This window comes from Amblyomma maculatum, chromosome 9, assembly GCF_055883805.1.
Source record: "Amblyomma maculatum isolate TAMU_Amacu chromosome 9, ASM5588380v1, whole genome shotgun sequence".
NCBI lineage: Eukaryota > Metazoa > Arthropoda > Arachnida > Ixodida > Ixodidae > Amblyomma > Amblyomma maculatum.
The window spans coordinates 77,279,281-77,297,242 of NC_139352.1; the positions used below are offsets into that span (position 1 = coordinate 77,279,281).

Below are 17,962 nucleotides of genomic sequence, written 5' to 3' on the forward strand. Positions count from 1 at the left end.
CTATTTACCCGCTTTCTCGCGGACAGTGTTTCAATGGCTGCCACGCTTATCGGCGCAAAATTTAGATGTGCGAACTGTCGCGTTAGCTATAAGCGTGAAATAATTTTTTTTTAACCTTCTCCAACTGTTGATATGCATACTTACTGCAGCTGTTTCGTAATTTTTTAGCGGTACGTATTATTGGCAGCTGTTGTGCTAGGAGTGTTGTGAACGTCAAGGGGAAGAAATTAATTGGGCTGGTGCGACACGCGCACATAAATCGCTGATAAATCGCGGGAGCAGAATTGAAGCCGAATGTTCCACATTCAAGACAGGGCTTGGGCGGGGTGACAAGGTAGTAGTGGCCGCGGTCAGTTCAGGACTGTTAATTTAGGGGAGAAACTTTATTCTGTAATGGTACATAACCTGGTTAATTATGGCACTGCTCTTCCGGCATCCCAAGGTAATGCAGGGAAATTATACTGTATACATCTTGTTAATTCTACCCTGTGGCTAACCAAACTTCTATATATGCAGTTTCACTGTGGGTGCGGTTAAATAAGAATTCTGATCAAAATGAGTTGAAATAAACGACTGCCTGTCGTCCACCGCTTGCGTTCTTGTTTCCTGCACACAGGTTTGCGACTACTGTGACGACCCCCGGAGGGACTATCCGGCGCATGCTCACGAGGTTGAACCGCTGGACCAACGGCGTGAACACCCTGCCCGCTACGCCATCGATGGCACGGAACGTTGGTGGCAGAGCCCTCCGTTGTCCCGGGGAACGCGTTTCAACGAGGTCAACCTCACCGTCGACCTTGGACAGGTGCGTGCCCTGCCGCTCTGACAACTCGCACCACGTGCGGATTGTCTGCCGTATGAAAAAATAATAATAACCGCCTTAGTCCTAACGTACGTCCGACGTGTGGAATGACCGATCAGACATCCTAGGGAAGTACGAATTTAATCCTGTAGTCTTTTACGTGCAGCATGTCATTGTCCGCACAGAACGTCTTTATTTAGGTAATCCGCGGTGCATATTATGGCTGTCAGCTTGTTGTGGTAAATTTCAAGTAAAAAATATTTCCGTCATTCTCCTGGGTTAGCCTTCCCGAAACTATAGATAACCGTGATCACGTTTTGACGGCGTTTTCGAAAAGCTTTTTGAGCGTTTATGGCTGACAACGCTAACAGTATTGTATGCTGGTCGCCATATGTCGATCCTTCGCTGAAACTGTAGATCAATCACCTCCTCCCCCCAACCCTCATTTATTTTTTTTAACGTTTTGCTTTTCTCGTCTAACACTCGCGTATCGGCATGCCAGAGACCAACGTCACCACACAGAAAAGCCGATTCGCGTGTGAAAGACGAAACAATAGCCAAATCGGGCCCCTTCGTCAGCGAAGCATTGTCCATATTCGGGCAGAAAAGCAACAGCCGTGGTCGTCTTTGCATCTTCACTTTCTCCTCCAAGTGCAGGAGCTCCGGTATGTCCCAGCCGCTACCCGCCACTCCCCGTCGCCAAATGGCCTACTGCCGTGCCGACTTTTATTTGGATCGCTGCTCAGTGCCTGGTCGAAACCCCCTCCGACTCAAGGGGAAAGGGGAGGGGGGGGGGGTGCGTAGAAAGCTTACACCGTGGTAAAAAGCAAGGGTGAGGGAAGAGGGGGGCTCCCTGCGGCGAACTGTGTAGCATAAAGAGGGCAGGAAGAAGACCGCCGTTTCTGGGAATAGCTCCGGGTCCCGCCACAGCCGTGCCACTGATGGCGCCTTCTTCTTCCCCAAGGGGGGTGCGGCTTGACGGCGCCCAAACAGAAAGATACAACGGCGCAGGCTGTGTGCTGCATGCTTGTCTGGGGGGGAGGGACTCGCCTGATGTTCGGCAGACTTCCGCTCCTTCCTCACTCTTCTACACGTTTTCCGCTATGTTTTCTTACACCGTAGCTTTTGTCATTGTAGATTGAAAGAAACAAAAAAGTCTGCTGCATCGGCACGACTGCAGCGTATGCGGGTTTACGCGTCCACGGCTAAAAATGCGCTAGGATCACTACGTACTGGAGTCGGTTAACAGCTGGGCACGTGTACCCACTTTATATTTACCGCTACAACGAAATGTCGGCTATAACAATTAAGAAGACAACTCCTCTTGTTCTGGCTATCATAAAAAAGTTCGTTGCATACTTATTTGCTCCTTTTTTATATACCTTGGGAGAACAAAAGAGCGTGGGAATTATTGTAGACTACAAACGTATTTCGAGGAGGAGGAAAAAACATTTATTTAAACCCAATAACTAGGCACTGGCGATTAGGTGGTCGTGTTTCCAAGAATGTGAACAGCAATGAGGTGCTCAGTAATTCAGTTCTTTCGCGTTAAAGTTGAAGAAAGAAAGTTAAAGAAATGCAGTTAAAGAACCCCAGGTGGTCGAAATTTCTGGAGTCCTCCACTACGGCGTCTGTCGCAGCCTTAGTCGCTTTGGGACGTTAAACCCGTTAAATCCCACAAACCAAACCAATTCAGATCTTTCTTTCTTTATTTTTGCTCGGAAAACTACAGTGGCTTGCATGTAGTGGTGAGGGGGGAGAACGATTTGTCGTCCAGAATACACCCCTTCGCCGCCTCCTTTGATCACACGTACTGTCTCTATATATGTATATACTCGTGTGAAAAATAACGCATTATGCGCCGCCGACCATTTATACGAAGGTCAATGAAGCCGTCTGCTTTGCTGGCATTTAACTGTCAGCCCTGTCTGCTGCTTGCTGTTCCGTTATTTTTCATGTGACTTCTTTCTTAACGGCTGGAGCGGATGCTTCCGAAGCGTACGCCTGGGATGTTAATTGTAACGAGAGCCTCGACTTGGTTGTCAGGCTCCTCTCGTGTCGTAATCGTCGGCAGCGAGAACGGGGAACTCTCTCACGGGTCTTCATGTTCGTTCTCCCCTCTCGCTCTATTTCCCACTCATCCACGAACTCATCGGGGCGGGGTCCTCGCAATGCGAGGATCTTTCAAGTCTGCGTCGCGCCTTTTACAGACAAGTGATGAGCGCGCCTAACTTGACGAAAAATTCTAGACGCGTAATCGCACCACAGGGCTTTTTATCGGACGATATGTTAGCGTGCCTCGATGGTCAGCGCCGCGAAAGCGGAGGCGAAGACATCGAGGCACCCAAGACGACGTGAGGCGGTTGCAGTGTACGGTATGCGTTTACTTATACCCCCCCCCCCCCCTCACCCACTTGGTCGCAGGCTATCCTTGGGCTATCTCGGTGGCTGTAGTTTCTCCGGATACTCGGCGCTCCTCGCCCCTTGGCGCCTCGATTAGTCCGGCGGCAGCTTGCTTATCTTTCGGAACTTGACGCGAAGACGTTCTCCTATCTCGTCTTGCAAGGCGTTGCCACCGTTGAAGGCGGCGGCGCGTCAGATAATACGTACGCTTCGCACATTACACTGTCGTTTCACCGAACCTCGGGGTGAATGGTTTTGAGAAAAAAAAAAAAAAAGAAAAAACTACGGACGATTCAACTCAGTTAATCACGGAATATAGCGCAGCAGCGCGGCGTTTTAACAGGATTGTGTTGGCTGTGTCTCAATTACTCGTATAAAAGGTTATTTTGCTATGTTAATCAGGCGGCTATGCTTCCAGACCACACGTTGCATATGTGCTGCAACACTAAACGTTCCGAAAGCATTGCAGAATCTGCAGTGGAGAAATGGGAAAGCGTGAGCGTTGCTGCTGCATACGGTACATTGCGCGCCCCCACAACCAGCGTTCAGTTGAACGCATCAAAGTTCACCTGCGTTCTACAATTGGTTTACAGAAGTGGAAACGCGTAGTATCTGTCACACTGGTTTCTGGGGGCACCTGAAGCCCTTCGGAAAGGTCAAAGGTCAAATCGGCTTCAGACATCGGGTGTTTTGCGAGAATGCGAGTAGTAGTGCTGCAGCACTAAAAGAAATGTATTGAAGCGAACAACTGTGGTGGTTGTGCTTCTGGAGAATGTCAGGATGCTGCAAGATTCAAATTTCAACACTTCACCGTCACTGGGGCTATTCACTTATAGTGCCCCAGCGCAGTGGCTCAGTGGTTTTAAGGCGAAAGTCTTTATTGCCTCATCGTTGTCGTCAGCAAAGGTGTCACGCTTTTGCGTCGGCTCTGATTGGTCGAGACGGGATGACGTCATGAAGGTCTTGACAAATCACAGAGTACCACCACAGTATGCGCGATGCATGCCTTATATGGCCATATGGCAATAAATAATCAATTGCTAATTAATGACAATTAAATAATAAATAATGACTCATTAAACACGAGTAATTAATGGCTAATTATTTGATAATTACTAATCAATCACAGTTGCCTAATTATTTATTAACTAAATGCCGCGACCACCACAGTATGTTCGAATGCGGGCCTTATATTGCCATATGCAAATCAATGATCAATTACTAATTAATGAGTAATTTAATTATTACTAATTAACGACTCATTAATTGACGTTTAGTGACATTTCCCTATTAATTAATTACTAATTAATTCAGCGCTCCCGGTAAAATCAACCACACAACAGTACACGTAGAACAACTGCGAATTAAGATATAAGGAGCGCGATCTCGTCGCTAATGAGCTGATGTCACCTCCCCGATATGCTTGCACCTGTGGACAGGCGCAAATTTGGCACAGCACTCAGGCTTTCGCTTTTCATCACTTTAGTCGTTAAAGTGTCCTCGAATATTTTACATTCGACATTGTCGCCGAGGCCGGGATTAGCCGGGATAGAGCCCAAGTCCTCCGGCTCATTAGCCGAGCGCCTTTAGTTTTAATGAGCAAGCATTGTATGGCTGTTTGCAGTTTCGTGTCATCACGAGCGTGTCCGCACGATTACGTTCAAACGATGGTTGCATCAGATAGAGCATCAAAATATCTCGTATGGGAAATCGGGAAGTGCATGTGGGCTAAATAGCCCAAATGCACTTTCCGATTTGGAGTCAATTAAGTCAATCAGTCGTCGAAATAGCCGAATGTCGATGTCCAAAGGGGGTCACATAGTGCTCGACTTCCGGTGACGTAGGCCAAACTTCCCGTGGCGGGAAATTCGAAATGTTCCAACGTGAACGAGAGGGAAAGGGCATGATTTGCCTGCACAAATTGGTGGGAATGGTTAGAAAGTGTGTAAATAGACGTAATCAACCAACTGCAGTTTTAAAAATTCCGAAAGCACTGCAGAATCTACGGGAAAGAAAAGCCGCAGTATTTATCACTCGCAGAATCCCGCTGATACATCTCACGGACAACACATCAACGCTCAAGCTTATGTATTTCTCCAGTGCATATTCTGCAGTGATCTGAGAAATTTTTTGCACTATACTACTGAGCCGGAGGACTTAAATTTCATACCGGCCGCGGCTACAGGGTAGGATGCAAAAGCTACCATTGTGCCGTGCAGCGTAAGCGTATGCTCAAATAAGAACTCTAGGCGGCCCAAATTATCCGGAGCCGTTCACTATGCGGTAATGAACGCATGAACTTTTATTAGTAAAGGAAGGCCGGCCCGTAGTTAGGGGACGATGGAATAAAATCTTGCTTAGTTTGACTTAGCTGCTACCGCGATCAAAAAAAAAAAAAAGAGTGCCTCAAGGTGTCACAATGGAGTCAAAATAAAGTAATTCACGGGCTCTCGGCAACAGTTTTTTTGTGTTAGATGAGTGCGCCTTAAAAGCTTGTAAAGCGGAAGGGCTGGAGGGTGGCTGATCCTGGCCCTGATGGGGCTGGTAAAGGTAGGTCACCGCCGCTTGCGGCGGGGGCTAGACTGTCGCCAAATTATCTGTTGTAGGCCGTCATTGCACCCGCCACCGCTTCGGTGGTGGACGACGCTGTTGCGGCACGCGTCTTTCTCTCCCTCTTCTTTTTCTTCTCCATTTTCTCATCTGTCCGCACGAGTGCGATGTCAGCGCACGTTAAAGATCCCCAGGTGGTCGAATACTCCGTAGCCCTCCACTATGGCTCCTCTTTCTCTCTTTCCACTTTCACTCCCACCTTCCTCCCTTCCCTTACGGCGCGGTTGCGGTGTCCACAGAAAACAAGTGAGACAGTTACCGCGCCTTTCCCTTCCTATAAATAAGTTTTTTTTTTTAAATCAGGCAGCGGAGTTGGCTCAGCTACAGAGCCAGTAGCAGGCACGTGCATTTTCTTTTCCTTCTTCCTACAGCCACAACAACACCAACGAAAACTTGTAAGTCTCCGCCAGTTCTTCAGTAATTCTTTGCCACAACAAGTTAATTCGAGTGATCAGTTATCTTTTCGATGAATGCGTTATATTTTCACAGCGAAAACTGCCGTTCGTTCAACGGGAATTGAGGAGGCACATGTTTCTTTTTACTTTGTTTCTTTAGTTTCTTTGTTGTTTTCCTTTGTTGGTGACTGTAGGCAGAATTATGCTCAGCATAATAAGGATGTGTTCGGGAGCTGCGCTGTGAAGTTTTTCTGGGTAACTTGACTGCTCCGCCGAAACGGGCAGCTGAAGCGGAGGTGGTGCAAGAGTGTGATCAGCAGACGGTACTGTTTTTCCGGTGCCTCCAGCCTTGTCCACATGAAACAAATCTCTGAACGCCAGTGCCATGGTTGGAATCGGAAGCTGCGCTAAGATCGCTGCTCACGTTCGCTTTGTTTCTCTTGTGCAGCTAGCTGAGACTCGCGAGCGCACACTTTTGCAGGTTCATCAGCTGACTTCTTTTGAATTCGAAGTCAGCCAAGTAGATACAACAGCGAACGCGTATCGACGTCGTTCGCATCCGTTTGTCGCTTTCGAAGGATTGGTTGGAAACCGCTGCCCCGGAAACGGACCGGAGCATGCCCCGGATGCGCAAATTGGATCCAATTCTGGCGAGGTCGCGCCACGTCTCTCGCGGCGGCGGGTTGATGAGTTAGCCCTAATTGGCGTACCCTCCGCGAGGCCGCACTCGGGAGCTTGAGGTTCCGCTACTCTGCGAATGTACCGCGCCTGTCAACTTCCGCGGTGAGGCTTATTGATTCCTAATAAAATATCGACGCACAAATCTTGAGCAGGGATAAATAAAATATAGCACGTACAATAAGGCGGTAGTTTTAAACCGCAGCTCATGTTCGCCGTGGAAATGATAAACACACTGGCGAACTTAGACCGTTGGCGTTTTGAGGAGAAAAAAAAAGCTGGTCGAAATTACTCCGCAGCCCTCCACTATGGCATCTCTTTCTCTTTCCACTTTCGTTTCACCTTCCTTTTTTCCCCCTTACGGCGCGGTTTAGGTGTCCACAGTAAAAAAAATGTGATGGCGCCTTTCCTTTCATGATTAATTATTATTAAACGGAGAGGAAACTGTGTTTCCTCAGAGGTATATTGGAGGGGAGACAAACGGAGGGGAGACAACCTGGGCCAGTGGGGTCCACTCTAAAGCCCCTGCGCCAGCGCCCTCCGTGGAGACCTTGGCAAAACCTCCGCGCAACGCGGCCGCGTCGCTCGAGCGCGTGTTTACGTGCGCGCGCGGGCGGTGGTTGCTCTCCTCCTGCCGCGTTCTGGCCGCCATCGCGTTCCAAGAAAGGAGGCAAAAAAAAAAAAAATCCTATAGTGGTTAAATTACAGCGCACTTTTTTATTCAAGTTTTGTGTGGTAAACGTAACGGGGTGGTTGTCGGCCCTTTTTGTTAATCTCGTACCGCTGTTTGTTCCTGGCGGTGTCGCCATGGTGTCGCAGCGGCCATCGCGGAACCGAGTCGGCCTCAAACATGGAGGAAGGAAACAACTTAGGAGAGGCCTTGCATTGGAGAAAGTGTGGCGGAAGTGACGTCAAAATTTAGGGTTAGCCAAGTCGGGCCATTAGCAACGGCGACGCTGTTGCTATGAAAACTCGGGCCACTAGCAACAGCGTTGCTAAGGGCCCTAGGTACGTGAGCGTCGCAGAGAAAGAGAATGCGGAGGGTGAGGAAGGAGGAGAGACGTTACAGCCCCCGGCCGCGGCGCGGCCGCGCCGGCTTCAACAAAATGACGTCAGGGCCTCTGCTAAGTTCTTTCCTTCCTCCATGGCCTCAAACAACAGATATGTCAATCGTTCATCATCGTACGCGATCCTGCCTTGGGAGCTCAAAACTACGAACTAGCTCGAGGAGATATCTGAAATTATGAACTAAGGAAAAACTATGGAGAAAACAGAAGTTTCCTTTCTTGAGTTTTTTTTTTGTGACATTATGTACTGTGCGACTTTTCAGCCCTGCATTTCTAGCGGCCGTCTGTTGCTTGTTTAGGCGGGATTTTGTAATTGATTTTATCCTTCTTTTTTTTTTAGGTTTCCGACTGCTTTTTCTTCACAAGTTTGACTGCTTTTTCTACAATTGTCTTTTCTTTTTCTTTTTGGTATTAGGTTAGACAAGACAAAATAACTTGTATAAAATAATTAAAGCACGTTTTTATTGCAGCACTCTAACTATGCACATATACTTGTCAGGGTCGGAACCATAACCTGGTGGTCTTTTCGCTTCATTGGGATAGGTACTTGTGATTTTCTTTCTAAGTGGTATCTGTAGTTGTGTTTTTTTTTTTTTTTTCTGACAGATATCTCGGCGCGTTCAGGACCAAAGTTGGCATCGCATAGGGTAAAAGTTCCGGCTTTCCACGCGGGATGTGCACTTTTTTGTCGTCATCGGCGTGTATAATGTCCCTCAGAATGCATGATGGCTAGAAATGTAGCTCACAAACAAAGCATGTTTCGTCCAAAACCTTATCTTTTCGATGAAGGTTGCGTTCCCATTGCTTCCATCGGTTCTTAACCTTTGACACAGCAAAAAGCTACGGCTGTTCGCCTTTCGGTATCCCGTTTGGCAACCGGAAGCGAAGCAATGCCATTGATGCCGACAACTCTTAACACCGCAAACTCAGAAAGAGCAGAAAAGCACCGCAAGAAAAAGCTGCAGGCAGCTTGGCGCGACTGCTAGCCACGCGCGCGGGCCTTACAGCCCACGCTACAACAGCGCCACCGCTTACATCCGGGACCTGTCGACATTCGCCGCCTCACCACATCGCATGGAGCGCGCCGGCTCGTGAACCCACTGAGCCTTAGAACTCACTACCCATATTGTAGAGCACTGTATCTTGGGGACCCTGACCTCTTCCCGAAGCGCCCGAACGAGCCATCGGCGAAGACGCCAGCGACAGCTCCTCCCTGCTGTCGTCAGACGCGCCGGTGCACCGCTTGAACCTAGCGAAGCAGACTCCTAGTTGTGTCGTGTGCAGCATGCGCTATTTTAAAACAGTAACAGTTCTGGACTCCATACGGTACACGTACTCGCGACAAGTGGTGTTGGTTGCGTGGTAGCCGAACCTAATTACCGGTGGATGACAGGCTATCTGTCAGGCAGAAACGTCGCGCCCGCAAACCACGCACATATCCGACTACGGATCCGGCCGAAAAGTGGTGCGACGGAGCATGGCCCCCGAGATCACCCTCGCGCGCTCGGAGGTGATCTCGGAGGCCATGGACGGAGGTGCAGAGCAAACGCCCCGAAGCATCAATAATGACCGATTTGCCGAGATATTCAGAATTGCAACACAGACAACGTTTCCGCTTCAGTGTTGTTGTTGTGGCTGTAGGAAGAAGGAAAAGAAAATGCACGGGCCTGCTACTGGCTCTGTAGCTGAGCCACCTCCGCTGCCTCGTGCGGACAGAAGAGAGAAAGTAGAGAAGGAAAGAAAAAGAAGAGGGAGAGAAAGACGCGCGCCGCAACAGCCGTCGTCTACCACCTAAGCGGTGGCGGGTGCAATGACGGTCTACAACAGGTAAAAATTCGGTGGCTGGCTAGCCCCCGCCGCAAGCGGCGTTGACCTACCATCCGAGCCCCGTAGGGCCAGGAACAGCCACCCTCGGCAATGGATTCGCCGCCTCAATGAGCATGGAGACTGGGAGTACTAAGAAACCGAACCGTTTTTTTTTTTTTTTAACAATGAATAACTTCCAGAGCTGCAGAGGTTTGCCACCTGCTGTGGACTTGTGGACGAGGGCGTCAAGGACACGGTTCTTTGAAAAATAAGACTGTCGGCAACGAGGGAGGAGGATTTCCCCAATTAATTCGCTAATGGACAACTCTAAAAGCAAACGTCTTCTTCAGTTTCTGGCAGAAAACGGAAACTTGCCATAGTATGCCTTATGGTAAGTTAGCTGAACAAAAAACTCCCAGAGTGCACCAGAGAGCGGGCTGCGACCCTACGGCCCACCTTCCTGCTTTCGGGGCAGAGAACGTGGAGGATTGGATCCACCTGTACGAATGGTACGCAAAAGCACTCGGCTGGTCGGAGATCCAGATAGGCGGATAATATGTTTGCGTTCGTGGAAGAGACCCAGCGGTGTTATAGCGCTGTCCTACGGGAGGAGTCAGCCACAAGTCAACTGGAGAGTTGGCAGCAATGGCAGGAGGCTCTTCGGCAGGACTTTGACGGGGAACACTTGCAAGATTGGGCTTACATGCAGCTGCAGGAGAGGTGAAAACTCCCAGCGGAAACACTCAGGCAATATATGTCCAGCATATTGCAGCTCTGCTCACTGACCAACACATCAGTGACAGAAGCAGAAATGGTACAATGCCTACCACAAGGCCAGCTGGCTGATGTGATGAAGAAGATGGCCATTTCCAACCCGAAAAAGACGACGGAGTTCCTGCAGCATTTACAATGCCTAACCCATGTAACCATCATGGCCCATGCGATGGCAGCCGTGCCCACGCATGCGTGCCCACCATGACAGCGGAGAGGGAGCTGCCAGCCCAGTGGGTGGGTGCTTCAAGAGAACCTAAAAGCCCTCACCTCGGCTGTCGAGAAAATGGCCCTGCCAGCGCCACGGAGATTCCTATCAATCCGGCCAAACAGTTTGTTTTTGGTGCAAGTGGCCCGGCCAAATCATGCGACAATGCAGGCAACCAGTAGAGGGAACTGGCCCGACTCAGTACCAGGGAAACTAGCAAGTCAGGACTTAGGAGTTATGCCCCAGCAAGCCCAAGAAGCTCCATCTGCGCGATTTATTATCCCTCCCATTTAATTTCAGTGCTGGTGTCTGTAAATGGCAGAGACATTATGATAATCGATACCGGAGCATCAGTAAACATTGCCTCACACAGCTTTGCATCAAGAATTGGCGCTGCAGTGCACCGCAGTACGGCACTCCTCAAGGACGTGAACGGCAAATTAGTCAGCGCTGCTGGTGAGGTGCTTGTCATTAGAGTGGGTTGGGACAAGATACGGGAGCAGCTACTTGTTCTTGAGTCATTTCTGTGCAACAATCTCAGAGATTTTCCTCCTTGTAGACATTCGGAGTTGGTGATAAGCTTCCCTAAGAGAATGGTTACCTTGTGTGGGCAAAAAAAGCTTAATTTGGATGATTCAGATCTCCTCATGAAGAATAGGACCACGGCGTGTTGCCAAGTGGACACACAAGTCCCACTGTTCACGGAGGTTAAACTGCCGGTAACCGTCGCAGAAGCAGGTGTAGGCCTCGTCAAAAAGAGAGAGACGAAGGGGACAACGAACAGGCACCGTTGTCCCCCTCGTCTCTCTCTTTTTGACGAGGCCTACACCTGCACCGTTGTCCCCCTCGTCTCTCTTTTTTTGTGTATTTTTCGCCAAGGTCTTTTCCCAATTTTTAAAAGATCATTTTATTCATCTGCTTTCATTTAATGATGTCCACTTCATATCAATAAGTGGATATTCGGACTGGAGTTAAAGTATGTATGGATAACCTCTTAGGCCAATGATTTGGGGCAGCTAGTAGGTACATGCCTCTTCTTTGACTTGAATGCTTTTTAAAGAGCTTTACTGTACTCTTCTCTATTTCACAATATATGTTGCTTTGAGGAAATTAAAATGATGAGGGTCAGTTAGTCACGAAAATAATATTTTTTATTGGACTTACAGGGCAGTTCATCATGGGAGCATGCAAGTTTCAGTGCTTCACGTGTCATGCTGAGGTTGTACTGTTGGCTGAAGGTGTAAATTATAAACATGAAATTATTCTGGAAATATAAACTGGAACTAAGGTATGTCAGGATTAAAAATTTTGAAGACTGCCTTGTGCATGTTTTTTTCTTTAGCGAAGCAAGGTTGATGCCTCTCTTCAGAAAGTGAGCAGAACAAATCATCTTTGAAGCAGTAACAAATTGTGTGCATCTGATATGTCACTCGGCGCTGCAGTGTTTTCGAAGGACCAGCGGGCTTGACATAGATGATATGCTGCTGGTTTTCAGGAGTTCCACGTGGCCTACGTCTTCATCAAGATGGCCAATTCCCCTCGACCAGGCGTGTGGGTTCTGGAGCGATCGACCGACAATGGCGAGACCTACCAGGCGTGGCAGTATTTTGCTGACAGCTATGCCGACTGCACGAGCTTCTTTGGGCCTGACGTAGAGCACTCCATCACACGTGATGACTCCGTCATTTGTGAGACAAAATTCTCGAAGGTGGTGCCCCTTGAGGGAGGAGAGGCAAGTATCGATGGGGACAGTGCTATGGCATGAGCAAGATGACTGCCGTGGGCATGAAACATGTAATAGTGAACATGCATATTTCCCTTTGTTTGTTTATGTTTTAATGAGTACATTTTCTACCACATCTGAGCGTATAGTACTTGCGGGCAGGTAGTCAGGTCAGCAGGATGGACATGAATACGTAGGTGTAAGGAGAAGACACCACTTCTTTAACACCCCTTTCCATTTATTTAATGGTATAACTAGTAAACAGCTTGCATTCCTTTGGTAGTTTTTTTTTAAGAAGATATATGTCGCATATTATATTCTAATTCTTTTCCATAACTCCGGTACACTAGCAGAGCACATCTTTCTGTTTCTTTTAATCTTTTTGAAATGTGACAAAGTATGAATGGTGCTCTTATATTTACATTGAAGTCGCTCTTGTGCATTTATTATTTTGATTCTCTGTTTGTTTCATGTCTTTTGTCATCTAAAGGCATGTGTAGTTGTCCTTGTATCTAAAGTTTTGTGAAAGAAACCTGCAGCATGCTTAGGTACAATACATGCCATAGATAGATGAGCAGAATTTTATCCCTTGCCTTGAGCTGTAAGGAATTAATAAGACTGCTCTATGATGTCCATCCAGTATTGCGTGACAAAATTCTCAGCAAGTTTGCATCGATTTTCACAGATGGTGATCTCTCTGCTAAATGGCCGCCCAAGTGCAGACAACTTCACATACTCACCCGTACTGCAAGAGTGGACCAAGGCAACGAACGTACGGATGCGCTTGCTGCGAACCAAGACCCTCCTTGGTCACCTGATGTCTGTCGAACGTCAAGACCCCACCGTCACCAGGAGGGTGTGTACTTAGCTCTGTCAGCATAACACTTATGTACAAATTACCTGTGACAAATATCTTATGACGTTGGTTTCAACACATAAATGCTGCTACATTGGCTGCGATGTTGATGGACATCTTCCTATTGCAGTACTTCTACAGTATCAAGGACATCAACATTGGTGGTAGGTGTGTCTGCAATGGGCATGCCGACACCTGTGACATCACCGATCCAGCCAACACATACAAGCTTCACTGCCGCTGCCAGCACCACACATGTGGCCACCAGTGTGAAAAGTGCTGCTCGGGGTACACACAGAAGAAGTGGCAGAGGGCCAGCATTGACAACCCCAACGTCTGCGAACGTATGTGTGAAATCTGCAGCAGACAAATATAGGGAAATTATGGGGCAAATATAGGGAAAATTAGAGAAGCCAGCCAACAGCTACTGACACTAAGGAAAGCATAGCGAATTTTTTCCTTTTATATATGCTCTGGGTGTTTCAGCAGACACTTTCAGAAATTCCCCGCCATGGTGGTGCAGCGGTTAGTGTGTTCGACTACTGCGCCTAAGGATGCGGGATCGAATCCTGGCCTCAACGGCCGCTTTTCGGTGGAGGAAAAGAGCAAGGTGTTCGTGCGCTGGGCAATGTCAGTGCACGTTAAAGAACCCCAGGCTCTCGAAATTTCCACAGAGCCCTCCACTACGGCGTCTCTCATAGGCTGAGTCGCTTTTGGATGCTAAACCCCATAAACCAAATCAAACACTTGAAAAATTTCTGAGAATGGGAGGCCTAAAAAAAAAAAAAAAAGGTTTTCAGGAACTCTTAGTCACGGCAGACTTAATTTAGCATGAAAACTCTTCTCATTACATATATCTATAAAAAATAATGGCCACACAGTTGGCAATTAATGACTAGCCTTTTCTTTCATCGAGCAGTGACGTAAGAGAAAGTATATGACGTGACACTAGAGTGCAGGCAGTTTAAAATGGGTGCTGTGGCCACAGCAACACGTCATCAGCGAATGTTGCCTTTCTTCTGAGCTTCCTGCACATTTAATGGTCTCAGCGTCGCTTTTGGGTGATAATAGGCCCTGGATTTCCTCATGTTGCAGAGTGTTAGGAAGCAGTAGTTTTTCTTCATTTCGAAAACTGATATTGCATTTCCTTGTGCACAACTTCAAATTTCCTATTAGCACTATCCACCCAATTATTTGAATCAAGAAGTTAAGCGAGTTTTAGTTAATTAGCCATGTAAATTTGGAAGAATTTTGGCAGTAAGTTACGTCTGCTGGAGCTAAGAATTTGTTCCTGAAAATAATTTTTCCATTTATGGCTTCCCATTTCTACGAATTTTCAAAAGTGATTGCTGAGACATCTGGTATATAGGTTATTGTTCAGTGGCCTTACAAAACAGTGCAAACACTTCTTAATTGTTTTTTTCCTGCAATATATGCGATTTTCAAATGCAGTAGTTAAATATGCCATTTCACATTCACAACCACTCTGTAAAAGCAGGAACATATTTTAAAACGAACTGAAGTGAACGATGCAGTCTTATTTCGGCAAGTTGCCTTATTCAATTAGTGTGGGAAGTAGCATCTGCAGCACATGGCAGTATCGAATGAAACATGCAGTCGTTCATTCATTCTATTGTGTGCAGTAATCTGACTCTGCTTAGTGCATAACTTATATCACGCAAGCTGGAGTTTGTGAAGAGCTTTTAAAGTTGTCATGGAAGCTCAGATAGCTTTTACTACGGGCTAGACATGTGATGATGTAATTGAATTAAAACAATGCATCAAACTTAAGGTGATAATTAGGTAATAACTTTAAAATTTGAGATGCATATTTTGGTCAGCACTTGCAGTCACATGACACCAAGAGCACTGCAACCTCTGCTCTGGCAGCTAGGCCTGTTTGCCTTGGTAGTGAACATGTTTTTATTCTGTTTCTTTTGATGTGCAGCCTGCAATTGCTTTGGCCACTCGGACGACTGCTACTATGACGAAAAGGTGGACGAACAGCAGCTCAGTTTGAACATACATGGCATCTATGATGGAGGCGGAGTCTGCACAAACTGCCGACACAACACAGAGGGCATTAACTGCAACAAGTGCAAGCCTGGCTACTACAGACCCTACAACAAACCGCTCAATGCTACCGACGTGTGTCAGCGTATGTGGGACTCTCTGTACGTCTTTAACAGTGCCGCTGTATGCATGGGCGCATACTGAGTGTCTCTTTCAGTGCACGATTTTAATGATTAGAGCACATAGATGTTAGAGTATACTCTTTACGCTTAGGTAGCCAGTAATCAGAGGGAAACATTATAGAAATATTTGGTAGTTTGGTGACTGCATTCTATCGCCACTATTAATTTCTTATTGGGCTTGTTGCTACTTTTGCCACATCACTGTGCAGCATGCCAGTGTGACCTGACCTTTTCATCGGGCAACTGCTCGGAGGGCTCAGGCCAGTGTGAGTGCCGACCCGAATTCCTGCCTCCAAACTGCGACCAGTGCAATGTGGGCTATTATGGCTACCCAACCTGCCGACCCTGTGACTGCCACGCGGAAGGCACCCAAGGCCGCGTCTGTCAGGTCAGTGGTGGTTGTGTTGCTGCAGGGGGCATATATGCATCTATCCCAAGTCTTAAGTATGCTGCTGGCATAAACTGATCAAGAGAGAGTTGTGTCTGGACATTAGTGCATCTTTGCCCTTTAATTCTTTTAATAAGAAGAGCGTAGAGATGGGATAAGTTACTAAAAAGAATTATAGGGAAGGTGGGTATCGCACACAAGCTCTGACCTTGTGTTCTGTTGCCTTCTTGTACCATTTCCTTATATAACAAATCCTGACCGATGCACCCACATTCCTATTCTTATGTACTTCGTGGTGACGGGAAGAGAAGTGTAGGCCCAAGTACACGCATATGAACAACTTTGTAGAAACGAAATTCTTGATGTTTCTTTAGCAAGGGGTGCACATGTACGACACTAGTAAATGTTCATGTACATCCACATTTAGAACAACTTGATGGAAACAAATCTCTTGATGTTCTCATGGCAAGGACACACAGGGCTTATAAATGCTCAAATTATTCCACTTATGAGGCAGTTTCTGGTATCCCCATTTCCCTCCAATGTATTCATCTGTACATCTTTGGGGTGTGCTTAGGGCATGAAATAAAGGTCTTTGTGGGGCACGTCTCTGTCTCAGGTGAACGGAGGCCAGTGTCCGTGCCGCCCTTACTACGAGGGCAAGAACTGCGACCGCTGCGCCCCCGGCTACTATGGTTTTCCAAACTGCATACGTGAGCACTCTCTGTCTTTTGTGCTAGCTGCTTTCAGGTTGGCGCTTTAACACTTGTGGAATTGACGCTCTCATGCTAATTAGACGTGTCTATTTCTTGAGCGAGCCATGTATTGGCACTTGCTTTCAGCTTGCGACTGCCACCCGACGGCTGCCTTGGGCCGAACCTGTGACGACGCCACGGGGCAGTGCCAGTGCCGCAACAGCTATGGGGGTCGTCAGTGCCTCGAGTGCCAAGTCGGATTTTATGACTACCCATCCTGCAAATGTGAGAGCACCCCCCATCACCCCTGCAGCTTTTACTCCTTAATTTATGTATTTCTTGTGACATTATCTTGCTGTTACCTATATATCATTTTTTTCTTTCTACCTGCCCGATGTGTGAAAATGCTTTAAAGAAATACTGAACTTCATGGCTCAAAATAAAAGATTTGGAAGAATCTCCCAAGATGCATGGGCGTCAAATTAAGTGTTCAATTCAGATTAAAAACACCCGTGAAGCGCCACACAGAGCTAGCAGCCATTTTACTCTCATATTAGGTTGTTTTAGTAAGAGTCGGCAAATTGCATTGTGGAGCACAGCGAAAATAGCTATAGAGAAAAAAGAAAATTTGTTTTCTTGTACATCACTCTTGTTTTTGATACATTGGCATGATTACAATATCATGTTGGACTGTTCTAACACAAGTAGGCCATTCTTTTTCTTAATTTTGCAAGAAGATTCAGCTAATTGAAATCAGTTTGAGCATATAATATATTAATATATTCTGAGGCACTAATATCTCTAATGCATACCTCTATAGCACAGACTACAGGAGTGAGGTATTTGGAAAACTTTTTCGCCGTATAAAAATGCCTTGGCCGTATTTCACTCTGCTTGTAGTCTAAATTACTTGTAGTGACTTGACTAACTGACTTGTAAATGACTTGTAAATGACTTGTAAATGACTTGTAAATGACTTGTAAATGACTTGTACTCTGAATGGCTAATTAGAGCAATAAAATTCACAAGCTTACATTGAGCTGTATGGGTGATGGCCTTTTCCAGTTTGTGCCTGTGACACCACGGGCACTGTGGACGAAGTCTGCAACAACCAGACGGGTCAGTGTATGTGCAAACCGGAGTACGGAGGAGCCCGGTGCGACCAGTGCGCTCCAGGATACTACGGCTTCCCCAACTGCATCTGTGAGTGTGTTGCTACACTCAGCACTCGGCCTGATGGGGTTCATGTGGGGGCCTGTGCATGACATCAAGCCTCATGCTTAATTGAGCAGCTAAATAGAAACGTGCATTGTAGACAAGGTGGGCTGTAGCATTTTCATTTTCATTTAATTTAATTCATTTGTC

The 17,962-nt window shown here is 47.0% G+C and overlaps 1 protein-coding gene across 1 annotated transcript in view; it reads left to right on the forward strand.

Moving 5' to 3' along the window:
* The window catches only part of LanA (laminin subunit alpha), a 77,435-nt gene that overhangs the window by 4,804 nt on the left and 54,669 nt on the right, over positions 1–17,962 (forward strand). The window contains exons 3-11 of the mRNA XM_084579124.1: positions 617–805; positions 12,236–12,472; positions 13,149–13,319; positions 13,450–13,663; positions 15,268–15,477; positions 15,724–15,902; positions 16,522–16,615; positions 16,745–16,882; positions 17,663–17,800. Coding sequence (XP_084435250.1) covers positions 617–805; positions 12,236–12,472; positions 13,149–13,319; positions 13,450–13,663; positions 15,268–15,477; positions 15,724–15,902; positions 16,522–16,615; positions 16,745–16,882; positions 17,663–17,800 — 1,570 coding nt within the window. The remainder of the gene's footprint in view (positions 1–616; positions 806–12,235; positions 12,473–13,148; positions 13,320–13,449; positions 13,664–15,267; positions 15,478–15,723; positions 15,903–16,521; positions 16,616–16,744; positions 16,883–17,662; positions 17,801–17,962) is intronic.